General features: G+C 41.6%; 1 protein-coding gene across 1 annotated transcript in view; it reads left to right on the top strand.

Moving 5' to 3' along the window:
• ENPP1 (ectonucleotide pyrophosphatase/phosphodiesterase 1) overlaps positions 1-19486 on the top strand; it is a 62526-nt gene that overhangs the window by 38774 nt on the left and 4266 nt on the right. Inside the window, exons 15-22 of the mRNA XM_059835481.1 lie at positions 375-502; positions 1600-1669; positions 4863-4950; positions 8052-8227; positions 8769-8820; positions 11621-11775; positions 13183-13318; positions 18923-19003. Coding sequence (XP_059691464.1) covers positions 375-502; positions 1600-1669; positions 4863-4950; positions 8052-8227; positions 8769-8820; positions 11621-11775; positions 13183-13318; positions 18923-19003 — 886 coding nt within the window. The remainder of the gene's footprint in view (positions 1-374; positions 503-1599; positions 1670-4862; positions 4951-8051; positions 8228-8768; positions 8821-11620; positions 11776-13182; positions 13319-18922; positions 19004-19486) is intronic.

Here is a 19486-nt window from a genome sequence, read left to right as displayed (position 1 = left end):
CACTGGATAGTCTCCTACCACTTGTGAAAGTATCACGATGTTCATGTCTCAGTGTAATTCTTTATAAATTCTAAGCAGTACTGTTTGGTTCTGTACAATTGTAGGCTGTAAGAAAAAGAGTAAGTTATGTCCGTAATCCAATATAAATATTCTTCTAATAACTATTGAATGCAAAACCAGTCACTATTTGTTATTTAAATAGTTATTAATATTTATGTCCCAGACCATACGACTCCAAACCTGATGGGGTCACATTGTCCTTAGTGGAAGTTATTGCAGACCCTTTGGAATTTAAGTGCTTTATAAGAACTGTGCATGACATAAGCAAAAGTTTGGTGACATGTACATTTTATATTTTAATTTAAACATTTCAGTGCATAGAACCAAATCAGCCTTTCAAAGCTTATATGAAACAGCTGCTACCGAAGCGTTTCCATTATTCCTATAACGACCGGATTGAACCATTGCACTTTTATTTAGACTCCCAATGGCAGCTTGCTAGGTAAGTTACAGTTTTCAGTACTTGATTATACAACAAGTAATTTTTTGTTTTCTCATAGCTTTTCTCTTCCAGATTCTTCGAGTTCAATGATAGCTATTGGAGCATGGTATTTTTGTTTGTCATAGCAAAGGGACATTGCGAAGAAACAATGCATGCTTTTCTCTACAGTTTTTGCTGGCTTGAGGAGGCTCAGTTCTGAACTGGCAGCTATAGATACTCTCCCTGCTGAGTATGCAGGTAGTGGCAGGCTTTGTGACACAAATTGTAGAAACTAAGATCCCCTTTGTTCAGATACTTGAGCACATCTTGCCATGCTTTAGGGGTTTCCAAAGTGAGTCATGAAAGCTAAGAATGTGCATAACTACTTGGTTGAATCAGTCTTGCGAGTGATCCACTGGCATATGTTGAACTTACTGAGCCTACTATTGTTAATTACCTTACACGTTTTCACCAATGAATTTACAACTCCCAGAATAAATGGCATCTGCTATAATAACCTAATTTTGAACACCTCTCTGATACTCCAGGGCTTTCATCAAGAAAGAGTTGTTCAGTCCATGTATCCAGTAAGTCCTGTTGTATAATACCGCAAACATGTGCCAGTCCTGCAAATCAAGTATGGGTTACTAGAACTGTGCACACTTATGTAGGGACCTGGCATATGTTGGAGATTTGTTTTTATTAGACTGTAAGATGCCCAGCTGAATGCTCTAAATTACATTACAGTTTTTTTTATTAAAAAACCAAACAATCTTAAGAAACTACTTGTATAAAGTACTGTAAAGTTCTGTTAGCCAAATGACAGTGATGTGAAAACGTGTTATCCTGAGAGCAAACATTTTGTTCATATGTCATCTGGTATTTTACTTTAAATGACTCTGATGGACGCTTGAGAATTCCAAAGGGATAACATTTGCACAGAAAACTAGCATTCTGATTTTAGAGGCATTCTCTTCCAGAACTTAAAGACTTTCTATTCCCTACGAACAAGCCTCTAAAAATCTTTAAATAGACAAGTAAACAATACATCACTGAATGTGTTTTATATTGATATGATTTGTAAAGTGTAAGTTATATAAACTGTGAATCTTTAATAGGAAACCGCTTGAGATTAAAAGCTGCATAGGTGGATTCCATGGCTCAGACAATCGCTTCCCTAGTATGCAGGTGAGACTTAAACTTATGTGAGCTCTTATTTTTAGCTCCTTCTGTTTCTGAATGTTGTCTTTGCTGGGTGTTGAGATTTTGTTTTTTAAGATCTGTGGCACTATTTCATCTGCAATTAAAGGAATCAAGAATTTGTATGATTGCTATTGTGACGTGCTGGGTAATCCACAGTGGGATTCCGTTGTCGTAAGAGTTGGGCAAAAACCCAACAGGACTTACCGCAGAGATTTCACTGTGCTGGTAAGAGTATAAAGTTGTTCCAAGTTGTTTTGTCGTAACATTAAAAGCAGGAAAAGAGAAAACTTATAGAATCCTCAAATACAGTTATTGTAGATCTTAATAGAATTCAGATTGGAAGGAACCTTGGGAGGTCTCTAGTCCTATCTCCAACTCAAAACAGGGTCAGCTGTGAGATCAGACCAGGTTACTTAGGGCTTTATGCAGACATGTCTTTGAAACTGCCAAGGGCAGAGGCTCCACAACTTCTAACCAACCCATTCCACTGCCTGACTGTCCTCATGGTGTAAGTGTGTTTAGTCATAGCTAGCCAGAACCTTTCTTGTTTCAATTTATGCCTGGTGTGTCTCTGCCTCCTACTATGTGAGCACTGAAGAGCATGGCTCTATCTCCTTGATGACCTCCTTGTGGGTACTGGGGGACTGCTGTTAGGTCCACCTGAAGCAGTCTCTTCTCCATGCTGAACAAGCCCTGTTCCTCTTCGCAAGGCAAGAACTTCAGTCCCCAATGACCTTGGGAGCCCTCCACTGAATTTGCAATGGTTGTTTATTGATGTAATTCTTATTTTGGAGGTGCAGTATCCCATTGTGGCTTAAAGAAATGCTAAGTAGAGAGGGATAACCCCTTCCCTCAACCTGCTGGGTGAGCTTCTGTTTATACAGCATGGCATGCTGTTGGCCTTCTTTGCTGCCAGGGTGTACTGCTGGCTCATGTTTGGCTCGCTGTCCACTATGTCACCCAGAACCTTGCAAGCAAAGTTGTTCCCTAGCCAGCCAGTCCCCTGGTCTGTAAGGCTAGTCCATTCTTTGGTTTCTAGATTGCCTAAGAACAGAAGTAACAGGCAATGCAATAAGGAAGAGTTGATTTGGTTATTGGAAAACTTTGTTGTACTCATTAATGATTAAAAAAAGTTTGCTCTGGAAGTCTGTGGAGCTTCCACCACAGGAATTACCTAATGACTGGTCAGACAAGCATCTTTGAGAAATAATATAATTACTTTTGATTCTGTCTTTTGCTGAAGTTGACTAAATGATGTCCCAACTCTAATTCTACTGTGTCGTGATAGACTATGTATCACTGTTTTGAGGTACTCTGTTCAGGAGAGAGCGTGACAGTCATGTTTGAAATAAAGAAAGTCTCTGAATTCTTCTCTTTAATGAGAAATGGGAAGGGATCATAGGGAAACATGAAATCAGGTCCTTGATCAGCTCCTTCTAATTTGGGGAAGTCACTTAACCTGTCCTCTGCTTTAGTTTCTGGTATCAATAAAACAAAAGGCAATACTATTCATTTCAAAAAGCTATTTTCAGGATAAAATCCACTAACAGTTGTGACGTACCCAGTACTATTATAGTGAATATGTGTAAACACATCTGTAAAGAGAGAACCCTGTATTCAAAAAATTTATTGAAAACAAGTTTTATGAAAAGACCTATGTAGTCCATATAAAGCACAGATTTCTCTTAAAAGCCTTATTTTTCATGTCTTGTAGAATTATGTAATGTTGGCATCAAACCGTTTTTTAAAAACTGTTAGCCAAAACCTGTATTAATTTTGTATCCGTTTACTCTTCCAGGCCTATTCTTCTTCCCCGATTTGACAAGGGAAAACCTGTTGATAGGGTACCTAGTAAAGGGTTACAACCAGCAAAGCCACGTGATGCCAGTGCCAGCTTAGTATATTCTTTCTCTCTTACAGTTCGACTGTGTATATTTTTTTCAGTAGGTTGACTCTATTCAAACTTTTTGCCAGATTTGGGATTGTCAGTTCATAGCATTCCTAATTGGTCTTAAAACAGATATTACTTATCCTTTTGTGGCTAACATTATAGCAGCATAAATTTCATACTGTTTAATTAACTAGCTCAACAGAAAGGAGGTAGCATGTTCCTGCCTCATCTGGTTCAAACTAGGCTTGTTAGGTAAATTATTAGCCTACAGATTTTAGTATCAATAGTTATAGAATGACAGCCTGCCTTATGCTTTAATCACAAGAAAGAAGTTAGAGTTGAGTTTTTAGCCTCTATTTTTGCCACACAGCTATGAAATCTGAGACAATTGCATTGTTTGCAAAGAGCTTTGAGATCTTACCCAGGAAGATTCTATAGAGTGCAAAGCATCCATCGCTCATTCAGTATCTTGATCCCACAGATGAGTGCAATCTATTTCACTTAATTAAAAATAAGCTGAACATCTCAGGGCAAGTTTAAAAACAATCTTTTTGGCAGCAGTTGAGTTTAAGCATTTGCTGCCCTTGTCTTTGTTCTTAGTCCTGCAGCAAACCCTGCTCTGTGCTACTGTAAGCTTTGCATGGCTGCAGAGTTAACTAGGTCGGGAAACTGAACCAGAAGGAAAAGAGCCAGCAGGAAAGAAGAAAGTTTTTTGAGCTAGCTGTGTTCCTGGATCAGGTCCACTGTATAGCGACACAATAGCTTGTGCCAGTACAGCTCAGGAAGTGGTGCAAGAAGAAGAAAGAACAGCTGCAAACCAGGTGTAGAAGCCTAGGATCTTGCCATTGCTTAAACCATTTAAAACGTTGCTACCAACAGATGTTGTTATAGCCTTAAGTTAAAAGCTTCCAAATTGTTTACAGGGCATGAAATGCGATGGTTATTTTGGCTCAACGTTTCCATTAAATCTCTTAAAGCATTTAACAGAATGAATTTAACTTCTTCAAAAGCAGAGAAGAGCAAGGAAATTCATAAATGGCTGATGGCAGCTTTTTAAAGGCAACAATGAGACAGAATCAGGCTTCCTAATACGTTTTACTACTTTTTAAAATTATTCTTATACGTTTACCTTTTTTCAATAAAAAGCATGCTTTTGACTTGATCCATACTATGTTGGTTAAGTAAAGATTAAGTTCTTGGAAGAAAATGCTCTCTGAGTTTGAAGATATTTTCCACTTCAACTTGTCTTAAACAGAGTTCCATTTTACTGTTCTCTGTAAATCCTAGGCTATCTTTATTGGTTTTGGACCAGGATTCAAGTTTCGTACTCGAGTTGATCCATTTGAAAACATTGAAGTATATAATTTAATGTGTGGTAAGTACAACTGATCTATTTTCAGTAAAATAGAATATCTTTTGGGCATTATGAATCTTCTAATAACAGATTTGTAAGCGTCCTTATATTTGTCCTTAAGACTTGCTGCTGGTTTTTCACTAATAAAAAGCTGTTTGTTTTTACTGAGAAAGGTCCAGCTTCTAAATGACTAACTGCTGTTTAGGACCTACTTGTCAGGCCACCTTCTATCTCTCCTTTCCACTGGTCACTCTGTGTGTTCCTCTGGCTGTGCCAGAGCTGGTCCTTTGACTCACTGTTACTAAAACTGACTACTTCACAATCTCTCTACCATCAAGAAGGGGGGATGTTTCTCTCTCATATCTAACTAGAGGCTTTATCAGATTAATCGCTCAGGTGACCTTATTTAGGCAGAACAATAAATAACAAGCAGAGTAATGGGTATGGGTGCAGCTGCCGGGCAGCTAATTTCCAGAAAGCCTGAGTCAGTCATCCCCTCTGCTTTTTATGCGCTTAAAAAATTCCCTGTATTTTGTCATGTGTTTCCTTATTTGTTGTTTTCCTCTACCATATCTTTAATTGTAGTTACTTGATATAAGTAGGTTTTTACTTCAGATAAAATTTAGATTTTTTCAAATTTTTGTTTACTTTATTCATATAATAAACCTTCTCCCAAATTCATCATTGTATGTGTCACTTGTTCAATTTACGTATTGTATCTTTTAATACTAGATTTGGATGTTTCCCTGTGCATTCTCAATGTCTAATACAGCAGGTATTTCAAATACTTTTTTTGGTCTTTTGATGGACTGCAACTGTCTTGTTCATCTGTAGTCCCATGGCTTTGGAGTCTTGCTCTAGAGCTAGTTGTCTCTACAGTAGTCAGGTTTCCCATTTCTCACATTTCTATGGTGTCACTCTAGAATTCATGATTGATTTCTGTTCCATGCAGTCTGCTTCTGTATCACAGGATCGCAGACAGCACACTCCATACACAGATATTCTTCACTTTATTTTCTGACACTGTACAGTACAGTGCACCAGTGAAGTGGTGTTTCTTTCTGAAAGTTAGACACCTTGCGGCCCTCCTTCCCCTGTCCCCCCCTCCCCTTGCAAACATAATGCTACTGTGACTCCTTGTTCCTTTGTCCCTTCTCCTTTGTTCTGTATTTTATGGTTTTTCCAAAAGCCTATCACTAGTTCTACCACTTTCTGTTCATTTATTCCCCTTGAGGTCTTCACCTGTTTTCCATTATTTCCTGCCTACTTCTCTCTCTTGCCAGGATCTATACTTGCTCTGATACCTGCATCTGTGAGAGACAAAGTATTACCAAAGGGTTTGATCCAGAAAACACTTAAAGGGAGCAGTGCACGTGCTTGAGATCAGTGGCGATATTCAGGTATACCACATTTAAACCATGTGTTTAAATGCTTTGCTGGAATAGTAAACAGCCTATTGTCAGGAAGTACCTCTCACAGCCTTGTACGCTTTGCTGTCTTCTCACGTGATGGTTGATCTTGAACCACCTTCTGCCCCCCTGATCTGTTCTGTATGCTGCGTGGGAGGGGTAGAGTCCTTACTGGTATCTCAGTGAAGCAAGTTCAGTGGCAGATCAGATGTTTTAAGTGCAGTCATTGAGGTCTAGATTTCCTCCATCCTGTATGGAAAGAAAGAATTGGAAGAATAGGATGTGCAAAAGCCAGCACATTAACTTCCAGATAGAAAATGAAGTGAGGTGACTTACTCAACCTTTTCCTTGCCCAGGGCTTAGGCGCCGCCTTTTCACTTTTCGTTTGGGGCTGTAGGGTTTCTTATGGAGGTGCCTGACTGCACCTTCTTGCAAAGTGCAGCCAGAGAAGTGATACTGTCTTCCATTTGTCCAACATCTCAGCATTTAAAGCACCAGATACGTACAACTATATTACAACTATATTGTCTTGTCTGAATTGGAAATTTTCAACTCATGTTTTCCAAGGCGTTCAAATTGCCAGACTTGGATTTCTGGGGTGTTGTGAATTCCTGGATACTCCACTTAAAATAATAGCAACGTAACAAAGTAATTTAGCTGTTGAAGTGGGGACCTGAGTTCTGGGACTGGTTCTGATTTGGTTTTTCACTGCTTTGTGTGATGTATTGATTGAAGCAGGAACTGCTAGGATTGGAAAGGTTGTTTTGTTCTTTCAAAGCAAAACAGCTTCATCTGCAGGGAATGATACTAACATATCTGAGTGGCATAGTACAGGGAGAAATGTGTTTGGTTCCCCATGTAGGAAGGGAAGTTCCGCTCTAACTCTTGTGCTCTAGGTGAGTGATCTAGACAGTAAGCTTTTGGATACAAGTGTGTCTCATCATCTGCTATGTTTTGAAAACATCTTATTTCACAAATTCAGTATGAGTTAAGTGGAAGAACAACAAATCTGTGAATGCTAGCAAGGATTAAGCATGAAATAGGGCTTGATCTATGCAGTATTTTGAAGATGTCTGAAGTGTCTCTGAGCATTGGTGGTAGGCAGCTTTTAGTTGTTTGCGTTACCTTAATGGCAGAGTTTTAGGTGTTTGTGGGGTAGAGGTGTTTTTGTGGCTAGACTACTTTGAGAATTTTGAAGCTTAACATTGTAGACCTAAGTGACAAGCAGAACCTATGTTCTGTCTAGGTTCTTTTATGGCTTTACCATTTATCGAGGCTTATTAACTGAAGCTTATGTATTTCCAGATAATTAAAAAAAAAAAACCAAAAAACAAAAAAACCCCAAACAAACCAAAAAGCCCCCAGAATTTTCCCCCAAAGCTTTAATGTTATGTAGTCACTAGCTTCATGTGTTTGAGATTACCATTCTGTCCCCCACTGCAAGTTCGGATGCTGCAAGCTCACTTCCCCTCAGAGGTAAGCCTCTGTCATTTTTTGCGCTTGTTCTGTCCCTCTTTACAAGCAGACTAATACCATCCTGAGCCCTAGCTAACAACATGTGTGCTTCCTTTAAAGGGGTTACATTGCTTTCCCTTTTGGGTGTTATGAGCAGCAAGCAGTGCAGCTTTATCGACTCACCCATACTTGTGAGTGGGTGAGCAGCAGTGTTTTACAGTCTCTCATCCTGTTAATATCACTTGAATTCTTTCATAGATTTGCTTGATTTGAAACCAGCCCCAAACAATGGAACTCATGGACGCCTAAATCATCTTTTAAGGAGCCCTGTTTACACCCCCCACCATCCCAAAGAAACAAGCCATCCTTCTGAATGCTCTGTGGTGGGACAAAGAGCCTTTTCAGTGAGCCTTGGCTGCTCCTGCAGGACAGGGGTAAATACTGAAATGGTTAAATTTGTGGAGGCAGATGTCTGTGTTGTATTTAAAGAGTGAAACTCTGGTTTCTCCAGTGTTTATGTTTACCCGCTAGTTTTGCAGTCCCCTGCTATTGGTTTCAAAATCAAATCTTGCTTGAGGTTAGTGGGTACTAGCCTATATTTGTATATTCATTTTTGCAGTTTGCTTATGTAAACTCATATTCGGCTCTGAAGAGCCTGGAAGACACCACAGAAGCAAGCTTTGATGGGGAAAGCATTCAGTTCTTGCTTGCTTCACTTAATTATGTTGAGATTTCCCTTCTGTGAATGTTGTGTGTTTGGACTGTGGTTTTCAAGGCTGTAGATTTGCTTGTGGCAAAAACAATTTGTTTATGCAAATTCTCTGTATCCCCTCTCCGGTAGATGTCAGTGAGTTCTGTATAGGGATAACTTCCAAGACAGACATTACATTCAGTACTTTAAGTGTAGAAGTGGCTCATAATATACTTTGTTAGAACACTTAGTAGAATCTCACTGGTTTTGCTTTATAATTATAGGGCTTGCCAATAAGGGATTTTCATCAGCGTTTAAATCTCACTGAAACAGAAGGTAAGAACTTTAGATAGTAATATAAATTTATAACAAAAATGTAAGAATTATTATAAAATGTTTGATGTCTAAACTTCTGAGCAAATCTTAAGTACATGAGGTAAAAATTCTTTGAAATACTCGCTGGGACTATAGTTCTGAGGTTTTCAAATACAGTCCTGCTGAACCATTTGTTCTCAAATAAATGTGTATCCTTATACATGTGTCTTTGTGGCACATGTATTATCTGATATTTTTGAATTTTCTAGCGCTGAAGTAATGAGCATTCCAGAATGGGAAGCAAAAGCAGTGTATGGGGAAGTATCTGATAAGAAATCCCTGCAAATACCAACATCACAATGGCAGCATGCTTTTAATGAAGCATAAGGGCTGTTTTATGTGGTCAGGTTGTTACATGGTCTTAAGCTATTGCTTGTTCTACTTATGCTTTATTTCCATTCTTTGGACATATACATGCCATGTTTGAGCTGCAGTTTGCAAGGCTGTAAATGTGCTCATGACTCATAAAACAAAATAAACTATTTTGAGCATGAAGCAGGTAAGACAATAAGTAAATCATGAAGACTGTAAGTCAAAATGGAATGTAGCCCTTGGTGCTAATACCTTAAAAGATGAAATAAAGATGATTAGGCTGTCAGAAAGAGAAATAGGCTGATAGAGACCTTGCCTTGTGTGTGTTCATGAAACCTTTTTTCTCATGCAAATAAACTCTGTATTTGGTGACACCTGACTGTAGCTCACTATTAAGAACTGGACTTAAATGCCAGTTACAGGCAGGGTAAGGCTTCTGTTGGTTTGTGTAGTTTGTCATGGCACAGAGAGCGGATAGAGCTTTCTTGAATCTTTTCCACTAACGACAGGGTGTCTTTTTAAAATATGTCCAAGAATCCTTTTAAGATAACTCTTTCAGTATTGTAATGCTCATGAGAGCAACAAAATGAAATCCAGTTAGTACGATACGGTGTGCTTTCCCCAAGCATGTAAGTAGTTTCACTGAAACAGACTCTGCTAATGTGTAGGTGGATGCCAGAATGCCTTGCTGAACCCAGCTTTGAAGAAATATGGCAAGGCCAGGCATGTAACCTATTTCATTTCTGTTTTGTAGAAACAGGAACCTAAGGCTCTAAACCTACATTTTTGAAACAGTAGGATTTTGGCTTGGATTATCAGTGAAACTTGGCTTAGCTCTGGTTTTAATAACAGGAATTTCCTTATACATTGTATGAATTAAGCACTTATTAATTAGATGTAAAAAGCATTATCACAGATGAAAGAATTCTAGTAACCAGCCTAGATGGTCCTTAAGACTGTTTAGAGTTTGTTAGTTACCTCAGTTTGCATATTCTCTCATTGATTGTCATAACTGGACAGCCTGTAAGAATAACAAAATATTAACTGCATTTTCAGTTTTATGAAAAAAATGTGAATCGTTTGCCTTTTCCCACATGGGTGGAGAAATAAATGTTACAATCTTGACATTTTTTTGTGTTGTGGAGTTACTGTGGAAAAAAACCTGCAGCATTCATTGCTCAATTTCTTTCCCTGTTTAAAATGGTTGCCTTCAAATTGTAGTTCTGCATAATTTGTGGATGGTAGTGACCTATTTAATGGCAAATATACTTTGATGCCTTCTTTATAATTCTGGTCATGTAATGATTGAAAATACTTGCATTTTCAATAGCAAAGTAATATTTTTGTTCTTTTAAAATATTTCCATGGTGTGCTAGTTTTTCCTCAGTTTTCTCAGTTCAGAGAACTCAAAACTTGAAAACCTTATTTTTGTTTGTTTCCAGTTGGCAAAAATGTAAATATTCAATGTTTTGATGAAATTGAAGTCTACCTTAGGGGTTAAAAACTAAAACTTTTTGTTCACATTTGACTGCAGTAAATGGTTACCAGAGCATGTGTTTCTTATGACTGTTTTGTTACTTCATTGTTTTTTCTGTAAGATAAATGGTATTGAATCTAAAGTAATTCTGTTGCTAACTCTGCTTTACTTTTCAGCTTCTGTCTAATGACTTACCCTCTGATGATCCCACATAGCTTCTTTCTGATACAGTTTTAAAGGAAAGTCTTCACTCTTCCACTGGATGCAGTAGTTGGCCAATAAACAGGCAATGCCTTAGGCAAGGGTCTGCCAAAAACCTTGTGCAGTATCATACATAAAACATTTGGAGATATCTTTCTCTGTATACAAACTTTGTAAAGAGATGTGGTCCGTGAGAGAGGGGGAGAAAGAAGGTTTTGTGACTATCACACTCATTATAAAGCAAGTCCTCACGCATCTGGAAACCCAGCGAGTACTTCACTATATCATTTATTTAGATCTCTATTTCTTAGTCCTTTAAATGTCACTTTTACATATGACTTCATGGTTTCTACTAAAATAGTCCCCTCAGCAGATTTCAAATCACCATAATTGGTTACTGTCCCATCTCAATGTTACACAGAAGCAGATCCCACATTATATACTTAAATTGAAACACAAAATCAACAAAGACATGAACTTTGCAGCTTAGATCTATCTCCTGTTTTAAATAGCAAAATGTTTTGGTTTAAATATAAACTTAATTTTTACAGTATGGGTTAAATGACTGCTTTATGCTGTCTTTGTCATTTAATTTATTGCCTTAGCACAGAAACTGTACCTTTGATTATAAGAATGAAAATTTTTTTTGTTCCATTACTGTGACTTCTCTGTTTGGCAACTGGAAATTGGGGCGACCTTAGGTGTGTAGAAGAGGAAGATGCTTAACAACCAGTATTGACTGAAATGTAACAAGCACCATTTCTGCTGCAGTTAAGAAGATAGAGAAAATTACCTTGCCCTACGGACGACCCAGGGTTCTGCAGAAGAGACATAATTACTGCCTCCTTTACCATTACCGCTATGTTAGTGGATACAGCAAGGACTACAGGATGTCCCTGTGGAGTGCGTACACTGTTAACAAAGATGTAAGTATATGAAGAAAGGTTAGAAGCAACCTTGAAAGGTAAAAAGCTTGAATGTTGGTTATTCTTGAACACTTCTTAGATCTGCTCACGATATTATCTCCCAGGGAACTAAGTATAGAACCACATGAGATAAAGAGGGGAATTTTGTATGAGCTTTTCTTCATTCTTCTATATTAATAAGGATTGGCTTTGACAGGCTGGATATTAGGAAAAATTTCTTTACTGAGAGAGTGGTGAAACACTGGAACAAGCTGCCCAGGGAAGTGGTGGAGTCACCATCACTGGAGGCGTCCAAGGAACGTGCAGATGTGGCATTGTGGGACATGGTTTAATGGGCATGGTGGTGTTGATTGATTGTTGGACTTGATGATCTTACAGGTCTTTTCCAACTGTAGTGATCCTGTGACGCTTTCCTGTTTCTCAGAGAAAGCTGCAGTTTTGCCTCCAGAGCAAGCAGATCCACCAGGAAGTGAGGAGCCCATTGCTATTGATATAGAAGCCCTATGAGTCTGCACTGGCTTACTGCTTGTCAGTGTAGGTCTGCTATAGCAGTCTGCCAGTGCTGTCCTTAAAGTCTGGTCTCAACACAGGTTTTGTGGTCTTAAAGCAGTGTTTGTAATGTGGCGGGATCCTTTTGAAAAAATAATTTCTGAACTATGTTGAACTCTTCATGCCTTGATCCAATCCTTCTCTCAGAAGGTCATCCTGATTGGGGGAAAAAAAGATGTGGTGGAGACAAATCTGGTCTTTGCCGTCCTGAACCCTATGCTAAGATGCACATGTTCATGCAGAGCACTGATCTTGTGAATGAAAGTTTTTTTCAAGTTGGCCTTTCCGGTTCAGAGAAAATTTAGAAGCCACATGATGCTTAAAAGGAATTGAGGCAGTAGAGGATGCTTTTTAATTTGATTATCTGGGAATCGTAGGTGTTAAATAATGACTGTTATAATTAAATTTAACAAAACTCTGACAAGGTTTGCTTGATCCTAAATATTTTGAGGTTAGTGGCATGAAGCAACCAGTTACTGTAACAAGGGGCCCAGTGGAGAGAGATGGCTAACAACGTATCTGGCTGCCTCTGATTCCTAGCCCGAATGAACAAGTACATTCACAGAGGATCAGGTTATCTTTAGTGGGCACCTTTTAGGTTCTCTTTTGGAAGATGTTATTCTCAACTCAACTAAAATGCTGCAGTTCTGTTCACTTTATTTCCAAAACATATGAAATGGACGGGAGGGCTTGTTTTCCACTGACAAAAGAGGAATAATTCTTGCATCTTAGTTGAGTACCTTCACACCGTTAAAGGCAGTTGCAGCTGAATATTTAGAGTTCTGCAGTCCCCCACACTGAGAGAATTATTGTAAGTCAGCTAACCGTTTTACCAATGATACTTTTCTTGTTCAATAGGACAAATGGGTTTCTGCTACAGAAGATACCTCCAGCTGTTTACACAAGGATGTTCGTATTTCTTCTAATCATAATCAGACATGTTTGTTTTACAAGAATCATCCTCACCTAACTTACGGATTCCTTTCTCCTCCAAGTAAGTACATTGCCTTCATTGTACAGCATATCTGATTTAAATAATTTGTAATGTAGTAGGTGTAGTATTTTATAGATGTTCTTGATAACTAATCAGAGTATGAAACAGTAGTTGCTGAATTGTTGCAGTTCACTTCAGCATGTGAGAGAAGAACATTTTGTTTTTATTTGACATTAAATGCCTCTATGCAAACACAGGTAGCATGGGGAATAAACAAGAGGAGTTAGATGTGTGCACACCTGCAGGGCTGAGATCTTACTGGCATCATGGAGATGTGGTGGGATGGCTGCTATGACTGGAGTGTTGGAATGGAAGGATACAGGTTTGTTAGGAAGGACAGGCAGGGGAGATGAGGAGGGGGTGTCACCTTCTATGTCAGTGACCAGCTGGAGTTGTATTGGGTTGACCCTGGCTGGATGCCAGGTGCTCACCAAAGCTGCTCTATCACTCCCCTTCCTCAGCTGGACAGCAGAGAGAAAATAAAACAAAAGGTTCATGGGTCGAGATAAGGACAGGGAGATCACTCACCATTACTGTCACGGGCAAAACAGCCTTGACTTGGGGAAAATTAGTTTAATTTATTACTAATCAAAATCAGAGTAGGATAATGAGAAATAAAATCAAATCTTAAAAACACCTTCACCCCACCCCTCCCTTCTTCCGGGGCTCAACTTCACTCCCGGTTTCCTCTACATCCTCTCCCCGAGTGGCACAGGGGGATGGGGAATGGGGGTTGCGGTCAGTTCATCACACATTGTTTCTGCCACTCCTTCCTCCTCACACTCTTCCCCTGCTCCAGCGTGGGGTCCCTCCCACAGGAGACAGTTCTCCACGAACTTCTCTAACGTGAGTCCTTCCCAGGGGCTACGGTTCTTCATGAACTGCTCCAGCATGGGTCCTTTCCACAGGGTGCAGTCCTTCAGGAACAGACTGTTCCAGTGTGGGTCCCCCACCGGGTCACAAGTCATAGACTCACAGAATCATTAAGGCTGGAAAAGACCTGTAAGATCATCAAGTCCAACCATCAACTAACACCACCATGCCCATTAAACCATGTCCCACAATGCCTCGTCCACATGTTCCTTGAACACCTCCAGTGATGGTGACTCCACCACCTCCCTGGGCAGCCTGTTCCAATGCTTCACCACCCTCTCATAAAGAAATTTTTCCTAATATCCAGCCTAAACCTCCCCTGGCGCAACTTGAGGCCATTTCCTCTTGTGCTGTCACTCTTCACTTGGGAGAAGAGACCAACACCCACCTCTCCGCAACCCCCTTTCAGGTAATTGTAGAGAGCGATGAGGTCTCCTCTCAGCCTCCTCTTCTCCAGGCTAAACAACCCCAGCTCTCTCAACCACTCCTCATAAGACTTGTGCTCCAGACCCCTCACCAGCTTTGTCACCCTTCTCTGGACACGCTCCAGCACCTCAATGTCCTTCTTGTAGTGAGGGGCCCAAAACTGAACACAGCATTGGAGGTGCGGCCTCACCAGCGCCAAGTACAGGGGCACAACCACCTCCCTGCTCCTGCTGACTGCACTGTTTCTGATACAGGCCAGGATGCCGTTGGCCTTCTGGGCCACCTGGGCACACTGCTGGCTCATATTCAGCCGGCTGCCAGTCAACACCCCTAGGTCCTTTTCTGCAGGGCAGCTTTCCAGCCACTCGTCCCCAAGCCTGTAGCGTTGCATGGGGTTGTTGTGACCCAAGTGCAGGACCCGGCACTTGGCCTTGTTGAACCTCATACAATTGGTCTGGGCCCATGGATCCAGCCTGTCCAGATCCCTCTGCAGAGCCTTCCGACCCTCAAGCAGATCAACACTCCCGCCCAACATGGTGTCGTCTGCAAACTTGCTGAGGGTGCACTCAATCCCCTCATCCAGATCATCAATGAAGATACTAAACAAGACTGGTCCCAAAACTGAGGGGGTCTCCACTTGTGACCAGCTGCCAACTGGATTTTGCTCCATTCACCACGACTCTCTGGGCTCGGCCATCTAGCCAGTTTTTTTACTCAGTGAAGAGTGCACCTGTCTGAGCCACGAGTCGCCAGCTTCTCCAGGAGAATACTGTGGGAGACAGTGTCAAAGGCTTTGCTGAAGTCCAGGTAGACAACATCCAGAGCCTTTCCCTCACCCACTAGGCAGGTCACCTGGTCATAGAAGGAGATCAGGTTGGTCAAGCAGGACCTGCCCTTCATGAACCTGTGCTGGCTGGGCCTGATCCCTTGGTTATCCTGCACGTGCCCTGTGAGCGCCCTCAAGATGAACCTCTCCATAATCTTCCCTGGCACCGAGGTCAGGCTGACAGGCCTGTAGTTCCCCGGATCTACTTCCCGTGGATTCTGCCAGCAAACCTGTTTCAGCGTGGGCTTCTCTCTCCACGGGTCCACAGGTCCTGCCCGGAACCTGCTCCAGCGTGAGCTTCTCACGGGGTCACAGCCTCCTTCAGGCATCCACCTGCTCTGGTGTGGGGCCCTCCATGGGCTGCAAGGGGACAGCCTGCCTCACCTTGGCCTTCACCACAGGCTGCAGGGGAAACTTCTCTGGCGCTTGGAGCACCTCCTTCCCCTCCTTCTTTACTGACCTTGGTGTCTGCAGAGTTGTTTCTCTCACATATTCTCAGCCCTCTCTTTGGCTGCCGTTGCACAGGTTTTTTTTCCCTTTCTTAAATATGTTATTCCAGAGGCACTACTACCATTGCTGATGGGCTCTGCCTTGGCCAGTGGCGGGTCCATCTTGGAGCTGGCTGGCATTGGCTCTATTGGACATGGGGGAATCTTCTAGCAGTTTCTCACAGAAGCCACCCCTGTAGCCCCCCTGCTACCAAAACCTTGCCACGCAAACCCAATACAGGAGTGCATGGAGCTCTGCCTGGGGATGGATGAGGAGTCAACCCGAGGGCAGGGACAGGTGACATTATAGTGGGGGTCTGCTACAGGCCACCTCTCCAGGAAGACCAAGTGGATGAGGCTCTTTATAGACAGATAGGAGCAGCCTCATGTTGACAAGCCCTGGTCCTCATGGGGGACTTCAACCACCCCAATATCTGTTGGAGGGACAACACAGAAGGGCATAAGCAATCCAGGAGGTTCCTGGAATGCATTGATGATAATTTCCTTCTCCAAGTGATAGAGGAGCCAACAAGGAGAGGTGCTATGCTGCACCTTGTTCTCACCAACAAGGAGGGGCTGGTGGGGAATGTGAAGCTCAAGGGCAGACCTGGCTGCAGTGACCATGAAATGGTGGCGTTCAAGATCCGTAAGGCATCAATGAGGGTGCACAGCAAGCTCACTACCCTGAACTTCAGAGAGCAGACTTTGGCCTCTTCAGGGATCTGCTTGGTGGAGTACCATGGGATAAAGCCCTGGAGGGAAGAGGGGCCAAGAAAGCTAGTTAATATTCAAGGATTTCCTCCTCCAAGCTCAGGAGTGATGCACCCCAGCAAAGAGGAATTCAGACAAAAACACCAGGAGGCCTGCATGGAGGAACAAGGAGCTCCTGGACAAACACAAACACAAAAAGGAAGCCTACAGAGGGTGGAAGCAAGGACAGGTAGGCTGGGAGGAATATAGAGAAATTGCTTGAGCAGTCAGGGATCAGGTTAGGAAAGCTAAAGCCCTGATAGACTTAAATCTGGCCAGGTATGTCAAGGGCAACAAGACAAACTTCTGTGTGTACGTTGGTGATAAAAGAAAGACTAGGGAAAATACGGGCCCTCTCCACAAGGAAACAGGAGACCTGGTTACCCAGAATATGGAGAAGGCTGAGGTACTCAACAACAATGAATGAGTGGCATTCCTCAGGGGTCGTTATTGGGACTGGCGCTGTTTCACATCTTTGTCGGTGACATGGACAATGGGATTGAGTGCACCTTCAGCAAGTTTGCTGATGACACCAAGCTATGTGGTGCAGTCTACACGCTGGAGGGAAGGGATGCCGTCCAGAGGGACCTTGAGAGGTTGGCCCATGCGAACCTCATGAAGTTCAACAAGGCCAAGTGCAAGGTCCTGCGCATGGGTCAGGGCAATCCCAAGCACAAATAGAGGCTGGGCAGAGAATGGATTGAGAGCAGCCCTCAGGAAAAGGATTTGGGGGTTTTGGTTGATGACAAGCTCAATGTGAGCCGGCAATTGTGCGCTTGCAGCCCAGAAAGCCATCCGTATCCTGGGCTGCATCAAAAGCAGCATGACCAGCAGGTTGAGGGAGGTGGTGATTCTCCCCTTCTACTCTGCTCTTGTGAGATTCTGCCTGGAAAACTGCGTTCAGCTCTGTGGTCTCCAACACAAGAAGAACATGGACCTGTTGGAGCGAGTCCAGAGGAGGGTCATGAAGATGATCAGAGGGTTGGAGCACCTCTCCTATGAAGACAGGCTGAGAGTTGGGGTTGTTCAGCCTGGAGAAGAGAAGGCTCCAGGGAGACCTTACAGCAGCCTTCCAGTACCTGAAGGGGGCTTACAAGAAAGCTGGAGAGAGACTTTTTACAAGGGCACGTAGTGATAGGACAAGGGGTAATGGCTTTAAGCTGAAAGAAGGTAGATTTAGATTAGCTATTAGGAAGAAATTCTTCATCATGAGGGTGGTGAGGCACTGGAACAGGTTGCCCAGAGAAGTTGTGGATGCCCCAATCCTGAAAGTGTTCAAGGCCAGGTTGGATGGGGCTTTGAGCAACCTGGTCTAGTGCAAGGTGTCCCTGCCCATGGCATGGGGGGTTGGATCTAGATGATCTTTAAGGTCCCTTCCAACCCAAACCATTCTATGATTTTAGGCACTTCAGCAGTTGGTGGGTTGTCCAAGGTCATTTAGTACTTCCTGAAAGCATTGGAATTTGTCAGGTTTCTAAAGTGGTATCTCATAGAAGAAACTAGAAGGAACATGTAAACCTTGAGTCAAGTCTGGCAAGCTAGTAAGTTGCAAATTCACTTTGTATGACAGGTGTTAGTTGGAACTATCCAAAGTAAATTTAGGGATGTTTCATTAAGTAAGAAACCTGCCTTGGTAAGTTTATTTTCTATTTGAAATACACTGTTGTGTACCATATGTGGTCTTTAGTAAAGCAATTCAGCATTGGTCTGAAGAACGTAGCTCTAATTCTCAAACATATTACAAAATACTTAGCTGTTTACAAATGGTTAAATTGTTTGTGAAGTGTTGCTGACCTGATTTGGAAGCATTTTACGTTGACCTTGCTGTATAAAGTACCCAGTAGCAGGTTATTTAAACATCCATGTCAAGTGTAATTTGCAAAGTTCCAATAGAGCTCCTATTTCTATGCCTAGATTCTGCAGCCAGAACAAGTTGGTCTGACACTCATAAAGTGAATTTTATTCCCTTCCCCACAATTCAGAAGTCTGTTCTGATATTTTTAAATCTCACAAAAATTTGTCCACTGTATATCTGACAAGTGCAGTTACTGCTGCTGCTTATAGGATTATTTATTTTGGATGGGATCCAACATGTGCTGAAGTTAGCACTTAGACCCACATCAGCTTTGGAAAGTGAAGTTAGGTCAGCTCCACTTTAATGTTATTACACCAGTCCTTAGAAGCATGAAAATGCAAGTTTAAAGTAACAAATCCAAGTAATTAATTGCTTTTCTGTTTTAGATTTTATGACAGATGCAAAGAATCCTCACTATGATGCCTTGCTTACCAGCAACATTGTACCAATGTATCCTGCATTTAAAGGTATTTTATTTGTATGCATATTTTGTGTGCACAGTTGAATATAAGAAAGACTGCTGATTTTTTTGCTTGCTTCCAAAGCATGCAAATGATCCCTGGTTCAGCTGTCTCTGTAAAATAAGACCTCCCTCGACTGTGGGCTTCTCTTACCTCAATGAAAAGTTCCTTGAAGTAGGATTATCACTCTTGTGAAAAAGGCCCACCATCGTGAGTTTGATTCGTAATCAACTGGCTCATTACATGGGAACATAGCATAAGTGTTTCCATTTAATGTGTGACATTTTTGGTTGTGTTTTTCTACCTACCTAAAGAAGGTTTTATACTGAATATCTTCTAGAGAACCCAGATATCATATATAATTATGTGAGTTAAATTCATTTCCAGTTTAGGAATGTCTCCTAAACTCACATGAGTTTCCAGGCAGGAATCTAGGGTCTTAATCACTAAGGAAACAGGAAAATAATCATGTCTCTAGTAGAAAAGATA

This window comes from Gavia stellata, chromosome 2 (assembly GCF_030936135.1).
Source record: "Gavia stellata isolate bGavSte3 chromosome 2, bGavSte3.hap2, whole genome shotgun sequence".
Taxonomy (NCBI): domain Eukaryota; kingdom Metazoa; phylum Chordata; class Aves; order Gaviiformes; family Gaviidae; genus Gavia; species Gavia stellata.
This window is presented reverse-complemented; position numbering and strand designations above follow the sequence as displayed.